The following is a 15,681-nucleotide window of genomic DNA, read 5'->3' on the forward strand; positions in this document are numbered from 1 at the left end:
AGTCTTACCCTTGATATTATACTCCTTCATCCCATTTGACCTGCCAAAATGGACCACTACACATTTATCCAGGTTGAAGTCCATCTGCCACTTCTCCGCCCAGTCTTGCATCCTATCTATGTCACGCTGCAGCTTCTGACATCCCTCCAACCTATCCACAACACCACCAACCTTCGTGTCGTCGGCAAACTTACCAATCCATCCCTCCACTTCCTCATCCAGGTCATTTAGGAAAATGACAAACAGCAAGGGTCCCAGAACAGATCCCTGGGGCATTCCACTGGTGACCGACCTCCATTCAGAAAAAGACCCGTCTACAACCACTCTCTGCCTTCTGCAGGCAAGCCAGTTCTGAATCCACAAGGCAACAGCCCCTTGGATCCCATGCCCTCTCACTTTCTCGAGAAGTCTTGCATGAGGGACCTTATCGATTAGCCAGACAACTTTCATATTTTAGCTTCAACCTCCACCTAAGGTGGGATGAACTGTCAGGGCTGAAATAAAATTTAAAGCTGATGTCTGGGGACTGAGGTTTATGCTTGAATGTGCTGCCTGGACACACTTTCCATGGTATTTCCATCTCAATTTAATTTTTAAAGGTCAGCATTTTCCAGAGACATCTCTGCAGTGGCTGTCTCCCCCTGAGGGAGTCCATTGGAAGTGCCAGCCGGCACCCTCCCTTTTCTCAGCGCCCGGCCTCCCAGCAACACTCAGCCTTTCACAGAGCGCGTTTCATCTAGCCGTCTATTGGCCGCCCAGTGTGAAATTTTGTTGTGGGGTTGACTGTGACCGGGGACCCGTTTCACACCAAATTACTGCCCCACTGAGTGTTCAAACCTAACGGCTAAAACATCCAAACCGAGTCTAGTATTTGCCTTAATCATACCGAAATCCTGAAGTTGCCACATTCAATACCTTGGCGGTCTTGCTAAGTCGAATTGTCAGCAACAGAGGTCCTGTGTTTATGTCGCTGCAAACATCCAGTCAATCTAGTGGCTGGAAATTTGGAAGGACTGATCAGATGTGACCTTCTGTCACATTGAACTTCATCGTGGGAGTGCCAAAATATTGAAGCTTAAGAGATTTATTTAGCATTGCTACTTGAGGTTCAATGTCTGAATGGCCAATGAAAGAGGGTGCACCCAAGGTCAGTGCTGACAAGCATGGAGTTAGCTGACCTCTGTCAGGGCAGCACCAAGTATTCCCTGCTCAATGTGGGCAGCCCTTGGCCAGGCAAGGAGGTCACGTCAGCCAAGCATCCTGTTTCTGACTGATGTCTGGTCACCTCTTCCAGAAGTGTTTGTTCTGTAGTTAGTTGAGAACAGGATCAGATTCAAACTTAATTGTTCCCACTGCCTGCTAACATTCCATATCCATGCTCAAACATGATGAAGGATTACCTGGGCAAAGTATTGAATGACTACCAGCAGTGACTAGATACGGTATTTATGATTCAACATTAAAATGAATAGATGGAAAATTTTCCAATGTAACCTCAGAGGAATACCGTAATGGGATAGTACATTGACATAATAAGATATTTCTCAGGCATTTCTTTCAGTAGTTTTGATTGAATGCATTATCCTTGCAGGAGCATTAGAAATAAAAATAAACTAGGATGCTTTAAAGCTTAAAATTGTATTTTAGATTGGAAAGGGTTAATCCTTTTACCTTGAGCTTTCGTAACAATGACTCGGTCTTATTTCATTTGAAGGTGTACGATTTATTGTCGGGACTTCTGCAGTCATATTGCATTTCACAGATTACTTAAAGTGCTTTGAAAATTGAATCAGAGCAAACCAGCTCCCATCTTTTTCTACACATTCATCACGTCAAAAATGCACAAGCAACCTGGATTTTATATCTCTCTCCACTTATTGCAGCTGCTTCATTTTCCCAAAGAGATGGGGAACACAACCATCCAAAGTAACTGGCTGATAAATTCAGACTGTTTTCTTTTCACTCTGCGGAAGGAAACAAAGCTCAATACTACAATGTCCCTATCTCCTTTTTTTTGACAGTCTGATGTATTTTCTGTGCATATTAATTTTATGCATTATATTGTGAGTCAAACTGTGTGGATGTTTGATAAAAACAAACAAGGAGGCATGCAGGTGATGATGTGGTGTGAATGGAAGTGTCAGGGGAAAATGGCAAAAAGCTTTGCACCCAATGTAGCCCAATGCTATGTATGCAATCTTCCTTTTCTAACTGAGCATCCACTGCGTCCCATGTTAATTCTGTCCCCCTTGTTATTTTATTACAGTGATCTGAGCGAAAATCATATTCATGCTATTCCGAGGAAGGCTTTCCGAGGAGCCGTTGACATCAAGAATTTGTGAGTTGATTTGTGACTTGGGGCCTGTCGTGACTCTGAATGTGATTGATTGTTCCACAGTCTTGATGTACTAGGTATATGCGATAAAATTTGAAAGTATGTATTCAAGCATCCTTCATTGTTGCACTGCCTGGACATGAATGAAGGTTTTTTCATTTGACGGGAACAGTCGTGACCACTTGTTAGCAGCAGTGCTGGCTCAGCAATTTTACAGGAGACAGCCTCCTAGTTGGCTGCCCAGGTTTGCCATTACAGTAGGCAGGGCATAGATTCTGCCAAACCCATTGGGGGGCCTGCAGCTCTGAAGCTCAGCAGCACCAACAGGAGAGATGGGCACCACTGAGGTAGGTTGGAGATCGAGAGGTGCCTCCATTTTTAAGTGTCTTTGGACAGGTATGCAAGGCCTAAATTTTCCAGCCCCACTCACCTTGGGAATCATTGGGCAGGATAGAAATGTTGACTGGCTAGCAAAAGGTCAGTTGACTTCAGGTGGGAATTTCCAGTCTTTCAGTGGGTGGGACTGGAATAACTCACCCTTAAAAGTTATAAATTAGAGGGTCCAGGCAAGCGAGCTTCTCCAAATGGCCCATTGGGGCCTTGGGGAAAGGCTTCCCCTCCTGTGGCTCCCTCTGTGAGGCATAGTTGGTCCCGCTCCAAAGGCACTCCCTGCAGTTACCTCCTACATGGCAGGGGACCTGCTGGCAAAATGCTGGTGGCCTGGGAAAATTTCCCATAAGATGGCCTTTAATTATTTAAAATTATTGCCCATCTCAGTTAGGCCTGCCACCTGGTCTTGCCACTGAGAAACTTCCCCAGTGTCAGGATGGCGTCGGGGAGCCATCCTGCTGCGGTTACCCACTAATTTCCCTGGTCCTCTCCAATCCCAGCATGCCACTGCTTGTGGTCAAGAGAGAAAAGGGATTCTCTCCTCAATCCCCAAGCTACTTCCCATCAGATCCCCATCATACAGAGGCTCCTGGATTAGGGATTGGAACCATTCCCTCTGGATCGAACAATTGCATCCCCCTCCCCTCCCCTCCCTGATCCCAGGCTGGGCATTGTGCAGTAATATAAAACACAGCATTCAGAGAAACCTGAGGCTGGATTATGTGCTAAGGGTAGGCTCCTCCAATCCGGGTAATTCACTTTGGTAGGAATAACAGATGTGTTGAGTATAGGGCTAACGGGAGGACTTTGAATAGTGTGGAGGAGCAGAGGGATCTAGGTGTATGTGTGCATAGATCCCTGAAAGTTGGGAATCAAGTAGATAAGGTTGTTAAGAAGGCATATGGTGTCTTGGCGTTTATTGGTAGGGGGATTGAATTTAGGAGTCGTAGCGTTATGTTGCAACTGTACACAACTCTGGTGCGGCCGCACTTGGAGTACTGTGTGCAGTTCTGGTCCCCACATTACAGGAAGGATGTGGAGGCTTTGGAGAGGGTGCAGAGGAGGTTTACCAGGATGTTGCCTGGTATGGAGGGGAGATCCTATGAGGAGAGGCTGAGGGATTTGGGATTGTTTTCGCTGGAAAGGCGGCGGCTAAGAGGGGATCTTATTGAAACATATAAGATGATTAGAGGTTTAGATAGGGTGGATAGTGATAGCCTTTTTCCTCTGATGGAGAAATCCAGCACGAGGGGGCATGGCTTTAAATTGAGGGGGGGTAGTTATAGAACCGATGTCAGGGGTAGGTTCTTTACCCAGAGGGTGGTGAGGGATTGGAATGCCCTGCCAGCATCAGTAGTAAATGCGCCTAGTTTGGGGGCGTTTAAGAGATCCGTAGATAGGTTCATGGACGAAAAGAAATTGGTTTAGGTTGGAGGGTCACAGTTTTTTTTTTTTTTTAACTGGTCGGTGCAACATCGTGGGCCGAAGGGCCTGTTCTGCGCTGTAATGTTCTATGTTCTATGTTCTATGGGTGTAAATTTTGGGGGCAGCCTGTCTCCTCTTTGCCAGCCCGTCCCCAAAATGTTTTCAGGCAACAGCCCTTTAATTAATATGAGACAGGACCTCATCCACCTCCAGGAGAATGACCTACTTAATAGAGCTGCTAGCCAATCAGAGACCACCAGCTCTGCACACTGACAGCACAGGAGCAGTGGCCAGAGTTGGTGTAACAGCGAGGAAGGAGCTGGCTAGCGATGGACCCAGGCATTTAGCTAAGTCTGGTGGTGCCAGCTGGGTGGTGTTGGGAGGCATGTTGGATAGGGTGGATGTGGGGAGGCAAACCTGTTAGGGCGGGGTCTCTGAGACCCTCTGATCACTAGGAGCTCGGGAAAGAGGTACCCCCACCCATGACTAACCCCTTTCACTGATCAGCAGCCCCATAGGGTTAAACCTGATGGGCTACACATTGAGCACAAGCTTTTCCAGCCACCCATTATATTGGAAGGTCAGTGGGATCAGGCCCTTGATTGGACATTAATTGCCAACTGATGAGCCACTGGCAGGCGGTCCAGTTGATGCCTCTCCAGCCAACTCTATCATTTTGGCAGGGCAGGGTCATGTGAACCAGCAGCGGGTACACCACCAATGATATGGTGCCCAAATTTACAGGTCCACTCACCTGTTTTCCTCCCCATGGGTGGCCTGTAAAAATCCAGCCTCTGGACTGTTGGGTTTCCTCTCTGAAACTCTGTCCCTTGCCTAATATCCATGATGATGTTTATGTGAATAAGTGTGATGACAATTAACACTTTATCCTTCCTCCATTCACGTGTCAGTGCTGTTGCTAAAATGTGACATTGGTTATATACAGCAATTTTCAGCACCCTAAAGAGCTACTTGCAACCACCAAGAACAATGTTCACTTGTCTCCCTTTTCGCCAAGACGTATGTAAGGAGATACGGATTGAGACACAACAGTGAAAGCCCATGGTTCTAAACAGAGAGGAAAATTTTAAAGATTAATTTGGAAAACTTACTTTGGCCAATAGCTTGGAGCTAGTGAAAATATATTTTGCAAGAAAGAGAATGATGATAACATAGCTTATGTCCTCTTGCTAATTCAGATGCAGACTTTGGCAAGCATTGCATTTCCCATCGCAGTGATACCTTTCAGCCACTTGTTTCACGACCAGTGCATGTATCCTTTGTGCCTCATTTTGTGTTTAATCCATGATCAAACCGATGTTTTATTGAAAGTACAGTTATTGGATATGACAAGTGTTGATGGATGTGCTACAATTCCTTACGGAATGACTTAAATTAATTCATTCTTACTCAAGTTTTTTGTATTTCCTTGGCATATTTCCTCTGCTGTGGAGAATGCAATGGTTCTTCCTTGTTAAAGATGTATGTGGCCTAAGGCATTCGAGTTCCCAGCTCATCCCCTTGACTGAGGATCCTTGAAAGAGGATGAAAAATCTCCTTGTTGTCAATAACTTGCTTCCATGTTTGCCCTGGAGATTTTCTGATTGCATTCAGTTTGAATCTTAGATGAATGAAGAAGAATGGAGGGTATGACATTTTTGTCACTGAAACTGTTTCCCTTTCAACTAAACAAATATGCCTCTTTCAGCACCATCTTACTGCCAAGTTCGTGTTTAAAGTTTTTCGAGCCCCATGTCAGCACCTGATCTTAACCTCCCACATTTCACATCCCATCTGGTCTGCACAACTCAACAAGAGCACATTCTTTTAATTAACAAGGCAATTGTTAAACTGACAAATTTGCTTACCTTACAATATGGACATCCTTTATTTTCCCATTTGGCAATTGAGTCGTATCATTTGTATTTTTACCGCCATTTGTTTTATCAGTTGTTATTGAAACTTAGTGGAGGAAATGAGGGCTTCTGTTCGCAGTTAGAAATGAAACAAGTCAGTATTAAGCCGCAGCAGGACACAGGTTTGAGCATTACACATCGAGCCTCTTTATTTTTAACGGCACAGGTTTAAAAGAATGCACATGAATGTCAGAAAACTCCCTCACTCTCACCTCTTGGATAGTGATACCAACATTTCCGTCTTCACTTTTCCATCATTAGCCATAAATCATTCTCATTTGAGGGTGGACATGCTTCATTGATATCTTGGTGAGAGATACTGGAATAAGACCTGTAAAGAAATGTATAATTAAATGTTGCAGAAAAAAGATGAAGGTAACCTGCAGAAGAGGAGCCCCTTTTTAACAAACTAATTTGAGAAGTACGTTGCTAACAATCTTCCCTTCTAGCTCGCCTTTAGTACCTGGATAGCAGCGATGATTTAAGAGTGGGGCGGGAGCTTTGCCAGCACTGATTTATACAATGACATCTCAGGAAAATGAGATATAGACCAACATGCAATTCACCCTTCTCCAAATGAACCCGCAGACCACATTAAGCAAATTTGATGGTATTATGAGATTTTCTAATTTGTCAAGCAACAATTTCTCTTTTGTGTTGAGTCAGGAGTCCGGTTTGTGTCATTGTAGTCATATAAATTGCTTTGATAAATGAAGCTTAGGTTAAAGAATAATGTTACAGATAAATCTTATAAAATCTAAAAAAGCTATTAGCTGAATGATTATTAAAATCACCTTTTAACAAAAATCAAGCTTTTTAAAATTAGGTAACTATCTCTAGCCTTGGCGAAAAGGCAAGGTATTAAAGGATGCCTCAGAGAATGATGGGATAGTCTAACCAAGTGTAACACTGGTTTTTGGCCAGTGATTAGAATGTGTTTCAAGGTTATTGGGAATAAGCTAGCTGGCAGCCGAAGAGCGGAGGCGGCATAGAACCTGCCTGACAGACAGATGGTTGGAAACCATCAGGAAACTATTGGCAACTTTATCTTTGTCTCGCTCTTTCACGTTTGCTCTTCCTCTTGTCCTCTCTCCTTTTCACACTCACTCTCTCATTTTTGCTTTTTCAGTCCCCCAACCTCTTATTTTGTATCTTTGATTGAAGTTAATGAAAGAAAATCTGGCCATAAATGTAAGAGGAATTTCATGCCCAATAAAGGATGGCATTTTCAGAACTTTTAAAGTATAAGATGTACCCAGCATGGAATCTTCTGAATCTGACTTTTCTTTTCAAAATGGATGTTGATGGGCTGCAAAGGATGGTTGCTGAGGGTCACCTGACTCTGGGTCAATGGATTCAAAAAAACCTACTCCACTGTCTCAAGAAATTCCAGATTGAGAAGTGTCAATCACCATAAACAGAGACCATCCAAACTGCATTTCTTATTTGTATGGGTCATTCTGAAATGAAGATGGTGTTTTTCCCGAACACCCAAGGTGAATGTCTGCAACCAATAGCCCCGGCTGTGGTTAATCAACTCGAGCCCAACACCATATTTGGAAAAAGGGATTGTGAGAAACCACAAGATAAGACAACCCTGGTGGCCTCCCTTTTTTATCTTTAAGTGCTGTCTGCACAACTGCAGAACCAGCAGCAGGAGAAAGGGTCATGACACTTGTGCCTTAAGAGCTGGAAATTGTAACATCATAAAGTTTCCAAACCTGTTCTCTTTCAAGTACAAGAATACAGAAAACCGACCTCCAAGAAACTAAATTAATGACCTCCAGAAAGTCACCTCTTGGAAAATCCTGCAACAACTCTGAAATATGACTTTGGCTGTTGAATTCACCAAACTACACGTGGCTAAAGGACTGGTACAGGAGGGAGGGTTTTGAATTCGTAGATCACTGGGAAGTCTTCAAGAGAGGATGGCACCTGTACAAGAAGGATGGGTTGCACCTAAACTGGAGGGGTACGAATATCCTAGTTGGGAGTTTTGCAAGTGTGGTTCGGGTAGGTTTAAACTAATGTGGCAGGGGGGTTGGGATCAGAATAATAGGTCAATAAGCATAGAGGCTGGGGACGAGGTTGGGGCCAAGACAAGGCTATCTAAGAGGAAGGGCATTCTGGGGGAGGATGACCTCAGTGGGCCTGGAGGTCTGGAGTGCATCTGCTTCAATGCAAGGAGGGTCACGGGCAAGACAGACGAGCTTAGAGCCTTAATGCTTGCGCGGAACTTGGATGTGGTTGCAGTGACGGAGACTTGGTTAAAAGGACAGGACTGGCAGCTGAATATTCCGGGGTATAAGTGTTTTAGGCGAGACAGATGAGGGGCGAGGAGAGGTGGAGGAGTAGCAATGCTGGTTAGGGAGCATATTACAGCGGTACAGAGGGTGGACAATATGGAAGGGTCAGGTAACGAGTCATTATGGGTGGAGCTCAGAAACAGGAAGGGCGCAGTCACTATGCTGGGGGTATACTACAGGCCTCCCAACAGCCCATGGGAAGTTGAGGAACGGATATGTAAGGAGATTCTGGACAGGTGCAGAAAAAATAGGGTTGTTGTAGTGGGAGACTTTCATTTCCCTCACATAGACTGGAAATCGCTTAGGGCTGGGGGCCTGGATGGGGAAGAATTTATAAAATGCGTACAGGAAGGTTCTTTGGAACAATATGTTGACAGTCCAATTAGAGAGGGGGCTATACTGGACCTCGTACTGGGGAATGAGCCCGGTCAGGTCATCAAAGTTGCAGTAGGGGAACATGTGGCAAATAATGACCACAATTCTGTAAACTTTAAGATAGTAATGGAAAAAGATGAGTGTTGTCCTATGGGTAAGGTGCTGAATTGGGGGAAGGCTAACTACAGCCGGATTAGGCAGGATTTGGTGGCTGTTGATTGGGAGAGGCTGTTCGAGGGTAAATCCACATCTGGCATGTGGGAGTCTTTTAAGGAGCAGTTGATAGGACTGCAGTACAGGCATGTGCCTGTAAAGAGGAAGGATAGGAAAGGTAGGATTCAGGAGCCGTGGATAACCAGTGAAATTGTGGGTCTAATCAAAAAGAAAAAAAGAGGCATACATGAGGTCTAGGCAGCTAAAAACAGATGGAGCACTGGAGGAATACAGAGAAAGTAGAAAATAACTCAATCAAGGACTTAGAAGGGCAAAAAGGGGTCACGAAATGTCCTTGGCAGACAGGATTAAGGAGAATCCTAAGGCATTTTATACATACGTTAGGAACAAGAGGGTTGTGAGGGAAAGAATCGGACCTCTCAGGGACAAAGGAGGGGAATTATGCTTAGAACCAAAGGAAGTCGGTGAGATCCTAAACGAATACTTTGCATCAGTATTCACAAAGGAGAGGGACATGTTGACTGGTATTGTCTCAGAGAGATGTGTTGACCCGTTAGAAAAAATCTCAATTACAAGGGAGGAAGTGTTAGGTTTTTTAGGAAACATTAAGACAGACAAATCCCCAGGGCCAGATGGCATCTATCCTAGACTCCTCAGGGAGGCGAGAGGTGCAATTGCTGGGCCTCTAACAGAAATCTTTGTCTCTTCACTGGACACAGGTGAGGTCCCAGAGGATTGGAGGTTAGCAAATGTTGTCCCGTTATTTAAGAAGGGTAGCAAGGATAACCTGGGTAATTATAGGCCGGTGAGCTTGACGTCCGTGGTAGGGAAGTTGTTGGAGAAGATTCTTAGAGATAGGATATATGCGCATTTAGAACTAAATAATCTCATTAGCGATAGACAGCATGGTTTTGTACGAGGGAGGTCATGCCTCACACATTTGGTTGAGTTTTTTGAGGAGGTGACAGAAACTATTGACGAGGGAAGGGCCGTGGATGTCGTCTATATGGATTTTAGTAAAGCGTTTGACAAGGTCCCTCATGGCAGGGTGGTGCAAAAGGTTAAATCTTACGGGATAAAAGCTGAGCTAGCTAGATGGGTGGAGAACTGGCTTAGCCATAGAAGACAGAGGGTAGCAGTGGAGGGGTCTTTTTCCGGTTGGAGGTCTGTGACTAGTGGTGTTCTGCAGCGCTCTGTACTGGGACCTCTGCTGTTCGTGATATATATAAATCATTTGGAGGAAGATGTAGCTGTTGTGATCAGTAAGTTTGCGGACGACACGAAGATTGCTGGAGTTGCGGATAGTGATGAACATTATCAGAGAATACAGCAGGATATAGATAGGCTGGAACATTGGGCGGAGAAATGGCAGATCGAATTTAATCCAGATAAATGCGAAGTGATGCATTTCGGTAGATCTAATGTAAGGGGAAGCTATACAATAAATGGCAGAACCATCAGGAGTATAGACACACAGAAGGACCTGGGTGTACAAGTCCACAGATCCTTAAAGGTGGCAGCACAGGTGGAGAGGGTGGTGAAGCAGGCATATGGCATGCTTGCCTTTATTGGACGGGGCATAGAATATAAAAGTTGGCATATGATGTTGCAGCTGTATAGAACGTTGGTTAGGCGACATTTGGAATACTGCATCCAGTTCTGGTCGCCACACTACCAGAAGGACGTGGAGGCTTTGGAGAGAGTACAGAAAAGGTTTACCAGGATGTTGCCTGGTATGGAGGGTCTTAACTATGAGGAGAGATTGGGTAAACTGGGGTTGTTCCCCCTGGAAAGACGGAGGATGAGGGGCGACCTAATAGAGGTGTATAAAATTATGAAGGGCATAGATAGAGTGAACAGTGGGAAGCTTTTTCCCAGGTCGGATGTGACGAACACAAGGGGTCACGGGTTCAAGGTGAGGGGGGCAAGGTTCAACACAGATGTCGGGGACGTATTTTACACAGAGGGTGGTGGGGGCCTGGAATGCACTGCCAAATAAGGTGATTGAGGCGGACACGCTGGGATCGTTTAAGACTTACCTAGATAACCACATGAACAGACTGGGAATAGAGGGATACAAAAGAATGGTCTAGTGGGCACATGAGCGGCGCAGACTTGGAGGGCCGAAAGGCCTGTTCTTGTGCTGTATTGTTCTTTGTTCTTTGTAGACTTCAGGAATGAAAATTCTGTGTCACCAGGCCTGAACATGTGTTTTCTAAGATGAGCCAATCACATCAATTATGAATGATTCATTTATTTATAACTTGTAAAAGTGCACTATTCCCTTTAACAGTATTTTCCCTGAGAGTGTGTTGTGTGAGATTGGGTGAGTGTGTAATGTAGTGTTAGATTTTTGGGGTGAACATGCAAATAAATAATTGTCTTTATTTAAACCCACAAATAGCTTGCTGCTGGTTACTCCAATTGCCCATCTACTTGGAGTTAAGAAATCCACACCTCTCAATTTTGAAAAAAAAATACATTGATTATAGACAGTAAGGAAATGAGGGTTTCAGTTCTCTCTCATCCCTGTCCACGCCAGGAATGAGTGTCTTCCCAACAAATTTTCCTTTCTATTGATTTGATTTGATAGATTATTGTCACATGTATTAACATACAGTGAAAAGTATTGTTTCTTGCGCGCTATACAGACAAAACATACTGTTCATAGAGAAGGAAACGAGAGAGTGCAGAATGTTGTGTTACAGTCATAGCTAGGGTGTAGAGAAAGATCAACTTAATGCAAGGTAAGTCCATTCAGAAGTCTGAAAGCAGCAGGGAAGAAGCTGTTCTTGAGTCGGTTGGTACGTGACCTCAGACTTTTGTATCTTTTTCCCGATGGAAGAAGGTGGAAGAGAGAATGTCCGGGGTGCGTGGAGTCCTTAATTATGCTGGCTGCTTTGCCGAGGCAGCGGGAAGTGTAGACAGAGTCAATGGATGGGAGGCTGGTTTGCATGATGGATTGGGCTACATTTACAACCTTTTGTAGTTCCTTGTGGTCTTAGGCAGAGCAGGAGCCATACCAAGCTGTGATACAACCAGAAAAAATGCTTTCTATGGTGCATCTGTAAACGTTGGTGAGAGTCGTAGCTGACATGCCAAATTTCCTTAGTCTTCTGAGAAAGTAGAGGCATTGGTAGGCTTTCTTGTGTGTCGGCATGGGGGACCAGGACAGGTTGTTGGTGATCTGGACACCTAAAAACTTAAAGGTCTCGACCCTTTCTACTTCATCCCCGTTGATGAAGACAGGGGAATGTTCTTCTTTACGCTTCCTGAAGTCAATAATAATCTCCTTCGTTTTGTTGACATTGAGGGAGAGATTATTGTTGCCGCTCCAATTCACCAGATTCTCTATCTGATTCCTGTACTCTGTCTTGACATTGTTTGAGATCCGACCCACTACGGTGGTGTCGTCAGCAAACGTGAAAATCGAATTGGAGGGGAATTTGGCCACACAGTCTTGGTGTATAAGGAGTATGGTAGAGGGCTGAGAACACAGCCTTGTGGGGCACTGGTGTTGAGGATGATCGTGGAGGAGCTGTTGTTGCCTATCCTTACTGATTGTGGTCTGTGAGTTAGGAAGTTCAGGATCCAGTCGCAGAGGGAGGTGCCGAGGCCCAGGCCACGGGGTTTGGAGATGAGTTTCATGGGAATAATGGTGTTGAAGGCTGAGCCAAAGTCAGTAAATAGGAGTCTGACATAGATGTCCTTGTTATCTAGGTGTTCCAGGGTTGAGTGCAGGGCCAGGAACATGGCGTCTGTGTGGACCTGTTGCAACGATAGGCAAACTGTAGTGGATCCAGGCAGTCCGGGAGGCTGGAATTGATTCGTGCCATGACTAACCTTTCGAAGCACTTCATAATGATGAATGTCAGAGCCACCGGCTGACAGTCATTAAGGCACGCTGCTTAGTTTTTCTTTGGTACCGGGATGATGGTCATCTTCTTGAAGCAGATAGGGACCTCAGATTGTTGTAAAGAGAGGTTGAAGAGGTTGGGCGGCACGGTAGCATAGTGGTTAGCACTGCTGCTTCACAGCTCCAGGGTCCTGGGTTCGATTCCCAGCGCGGGTCACTGTCTGTGTGGAGTTTGCACATTCTCCTCGTGTCTGCGTGGGTTTCCTCTGGGTGCTCCGGTTTCCTCCCACAGTCCAAAGATGTGCGGGTTAGGTTAATTGGCCAGGTTAAAAATTGTCCCTTCGAGTCCTGAGATGTGTATGTTAGAGGGATTAGTGGGTAAATACCTGGGGGTAGGGCCTGGGTGGGATTGTGGTCGGTGCAGACTCGATGGGCCGAATGGCCTCCTTCTGCACTGTAGGGTTTCTATGATTCTATGATATCTGTGAATACCCCCGCCAGCTGATCCGCGCAAGATCTGAGTGCTCGTCGAGTACCCCATCCGTGGGTTGACCTTCGAGAAAGCTGCTCTGACATCTGCAATGGAGACCCCAGATACAGGTTCTTCCAGGTGGAGGGCATGCTCTCGCTGACCTTTTGCTCAAAATGGGCGTAGAATACACTGAGCTCATCAGGGAGGGGTGCGTTGGAGCTGGCGATTTTACATGCCTTCATCTTGTAACCTGTTATGTCTTGCAGACCTTGCCATAGTCGGCGGGGGTCAGTGTGGCTAGCCTGGGACTCTAGCTTGGTCCGGTACTGTCTTTTGGCATCTTTGATAGATCTCCTTAGATCATATCTGGCTTTCTTGTATAGGTCAGTGTCGCCTGACTTGAATGCCTCAGACCTGGACTTCAGCAAGCAATGGATATCCCTGTTCATCCATGATTTCCGGTTGGGGAACGCGCGGATTTACTTCTTTGGCACACAGTCTTCTACACACTTACTAATGAAGTCAGTTACTGTCGTGGCGTACTCGTTCAGGCTGGTCATATTACATTGAGGGTAAAAGTAAAACTCTACTCCAATCTGATTTAGAACATTGTCCTCTTTTGTAGAGAAACAGTCAACGGTTCGAGTTCATATGATGACTCTTTATCCATATGAGCTCTAAGGAATAGCCTGACTCTGTTTCTGTCTCTACAGAAGCTGCCAGAACTGCTGAGTCTGTTCAGCATTTTCTGCTTTTATTTCAGATTTCAAGCATCCGCAGTATTTTGCTTTAAAATTCATTTGTGAAACCTGGCTTACATCCACTGGATGAGGATAAATAGCAGCACCTCAAAGCTAAGTCATTCAACTCTCCAAAGTAGCAATTTACTCAGCAACAAACGTTGCTGAGTAGCTCAGAATGCTTACTGCAAATGAAATGCCTCCATTTAAATGACTTAAAAGCAAAATTCAGCAAAGACATCAGAAAAGATGTATTGATCTCGGAAGAGGTGCCATGCAGATTCATAGGAATAATACCAGGCCTTAAAGGGTTAAAAAAAGCAGACAAGTTGCATAATCTTGGCTTGTATTCACTTATATTATGTTATGGTGTGAATTATTCAAGGTGTTTAAAACAATAAACAGATAAAGGGAGCAAGGGAGTATAACATAAAAATTAGAGATAGGCTACTTCGGAAACCAGGATACATTTTCACACCAAGTGCAGGAAGAGCTGGAACTCACTCATTTAAAAGCATGTGGAGGCTAATTACTTAGCTGCAGAGAGACTTGTGGGTGAGACATTACGATAGGCAATAGCTTTAAAAATGGGAGCCACATCTATGATTCAGAATGCTGTTCAGTGAAGAGATCTGTAGGTCATAACAAAGATAATTACCAATTACGTTAGCATACTTCAGCCTTCATAGAATTTGGTGATATGATTTTCTTTGAAGGATCAGGTAAACCAGCCACTATCTCATTACCACCCATCATGTGCAATTGGCAAAGCTGAATTTCACCCCAAAACTTACATTTAGAAAACCCCATCGTCATCTGTATTGCAGGAGCATTTCATGCAGTATTACGACATTGAATTTATTATGAATGACAATAGTTGACTCTCACTGAACACTGTGGCATCATTTTCTGAAATTGGTAACAGAATTTGGCGGGGCTCAAATCAAGACGTCAGTTGTTTGTTGAAGCAACGTCAGTTCTCAATGCAGTAACCTAGTGAATCCAAGCTAGCAAGTCATAAATTCATGTAAATGAAATGAAGTCAATTTAGAATATGAAAAGCTGATTTAAGTACGAACATGACTTTCTTTTTAAAGTAGCACTTTTTTTCTAAACTGTTTCAAAGACATGGGGCAGATTTTTCTCAAAAAATGACTGGTCATAACAACGAGCAAACCGGAACAATCTGTGCCGGTCTGTTCAGCGTGGACCAGACCGCAATTGTCCCAACAAGTGGGCACTGCCAGATGGACACTGCTCAACTGTGTCCCTGAGCAACTGGGGACTTCAGTGGCCTCCGAGCCCCCCCATGTGGCCATCACGCTTGGTCTCCGCCAGTGGAGACCAGTACTCATTTGCGCCAGTCACGCGCCGTGCCCAAGGGTCAGAAGATCCCGGGAGCTGAGAGAAGGTGGCATCAAGCAGGCTCTGCCTATTTAAATGCTACTTTAAATATGCTAATCTGCCTAATGCCCAGAAAGGGCCTGATCTGATTTATGCCAGTAGGAAGGGACCAGGACGATTGCAAACCATTTGGCTAACGCTAGGCACAAAACCAATTTTTAGGTCTGCACGCCATTTTCAGGGATGAGCGCAATCTGCACCAGGCATGGTGAGGCCAGAAAATTGCCCCAATGATCTTCATGTAAAGTTTGTCTTTGAATAGTCTCATTAGAAACTCATAAATAGATC

General features: G+C 44.8%; 1 protein-coding gene across 2 annotated transcripts in view; it reads left to right on the forward strand.

Moving 5' to 3' along the window:
* slit2 (slit homolog 2 (Drosophila)) overlaps positions 1 to 15,681 on the forward strand; it is a 420,226-nt gene that overhangs the window by 254,447 nt on the left and 150,098 nt on the right. For both annotated transcript variants that reach the window (XM_078215445.1, XM_078215451.1), the window contains exon 5: positions 2,267 to 2,338. In XM_078215445.1, coding sequence (XP_078071571.1) covers positions 2,267 to 2,338 — 72 coding nt within the window. The remainder of the gene's footprint in view (positions 1 to 2,266; positions 2,339 to 15,681) is intronic.

Source organism: Mustelus asterias, chromosome 1 (genome assembly GCF_964213995.1).
Source record: "Mustelus asterias chromosome 1, sMusAst1.hap1.1, whole genome shotgun sequence".
NCBI lineage: Eukaryota > Metazoa > Chordata > Chondrichthyes > Carcharhiniformes > Triakidae > Mustelus > Mustelus asterias.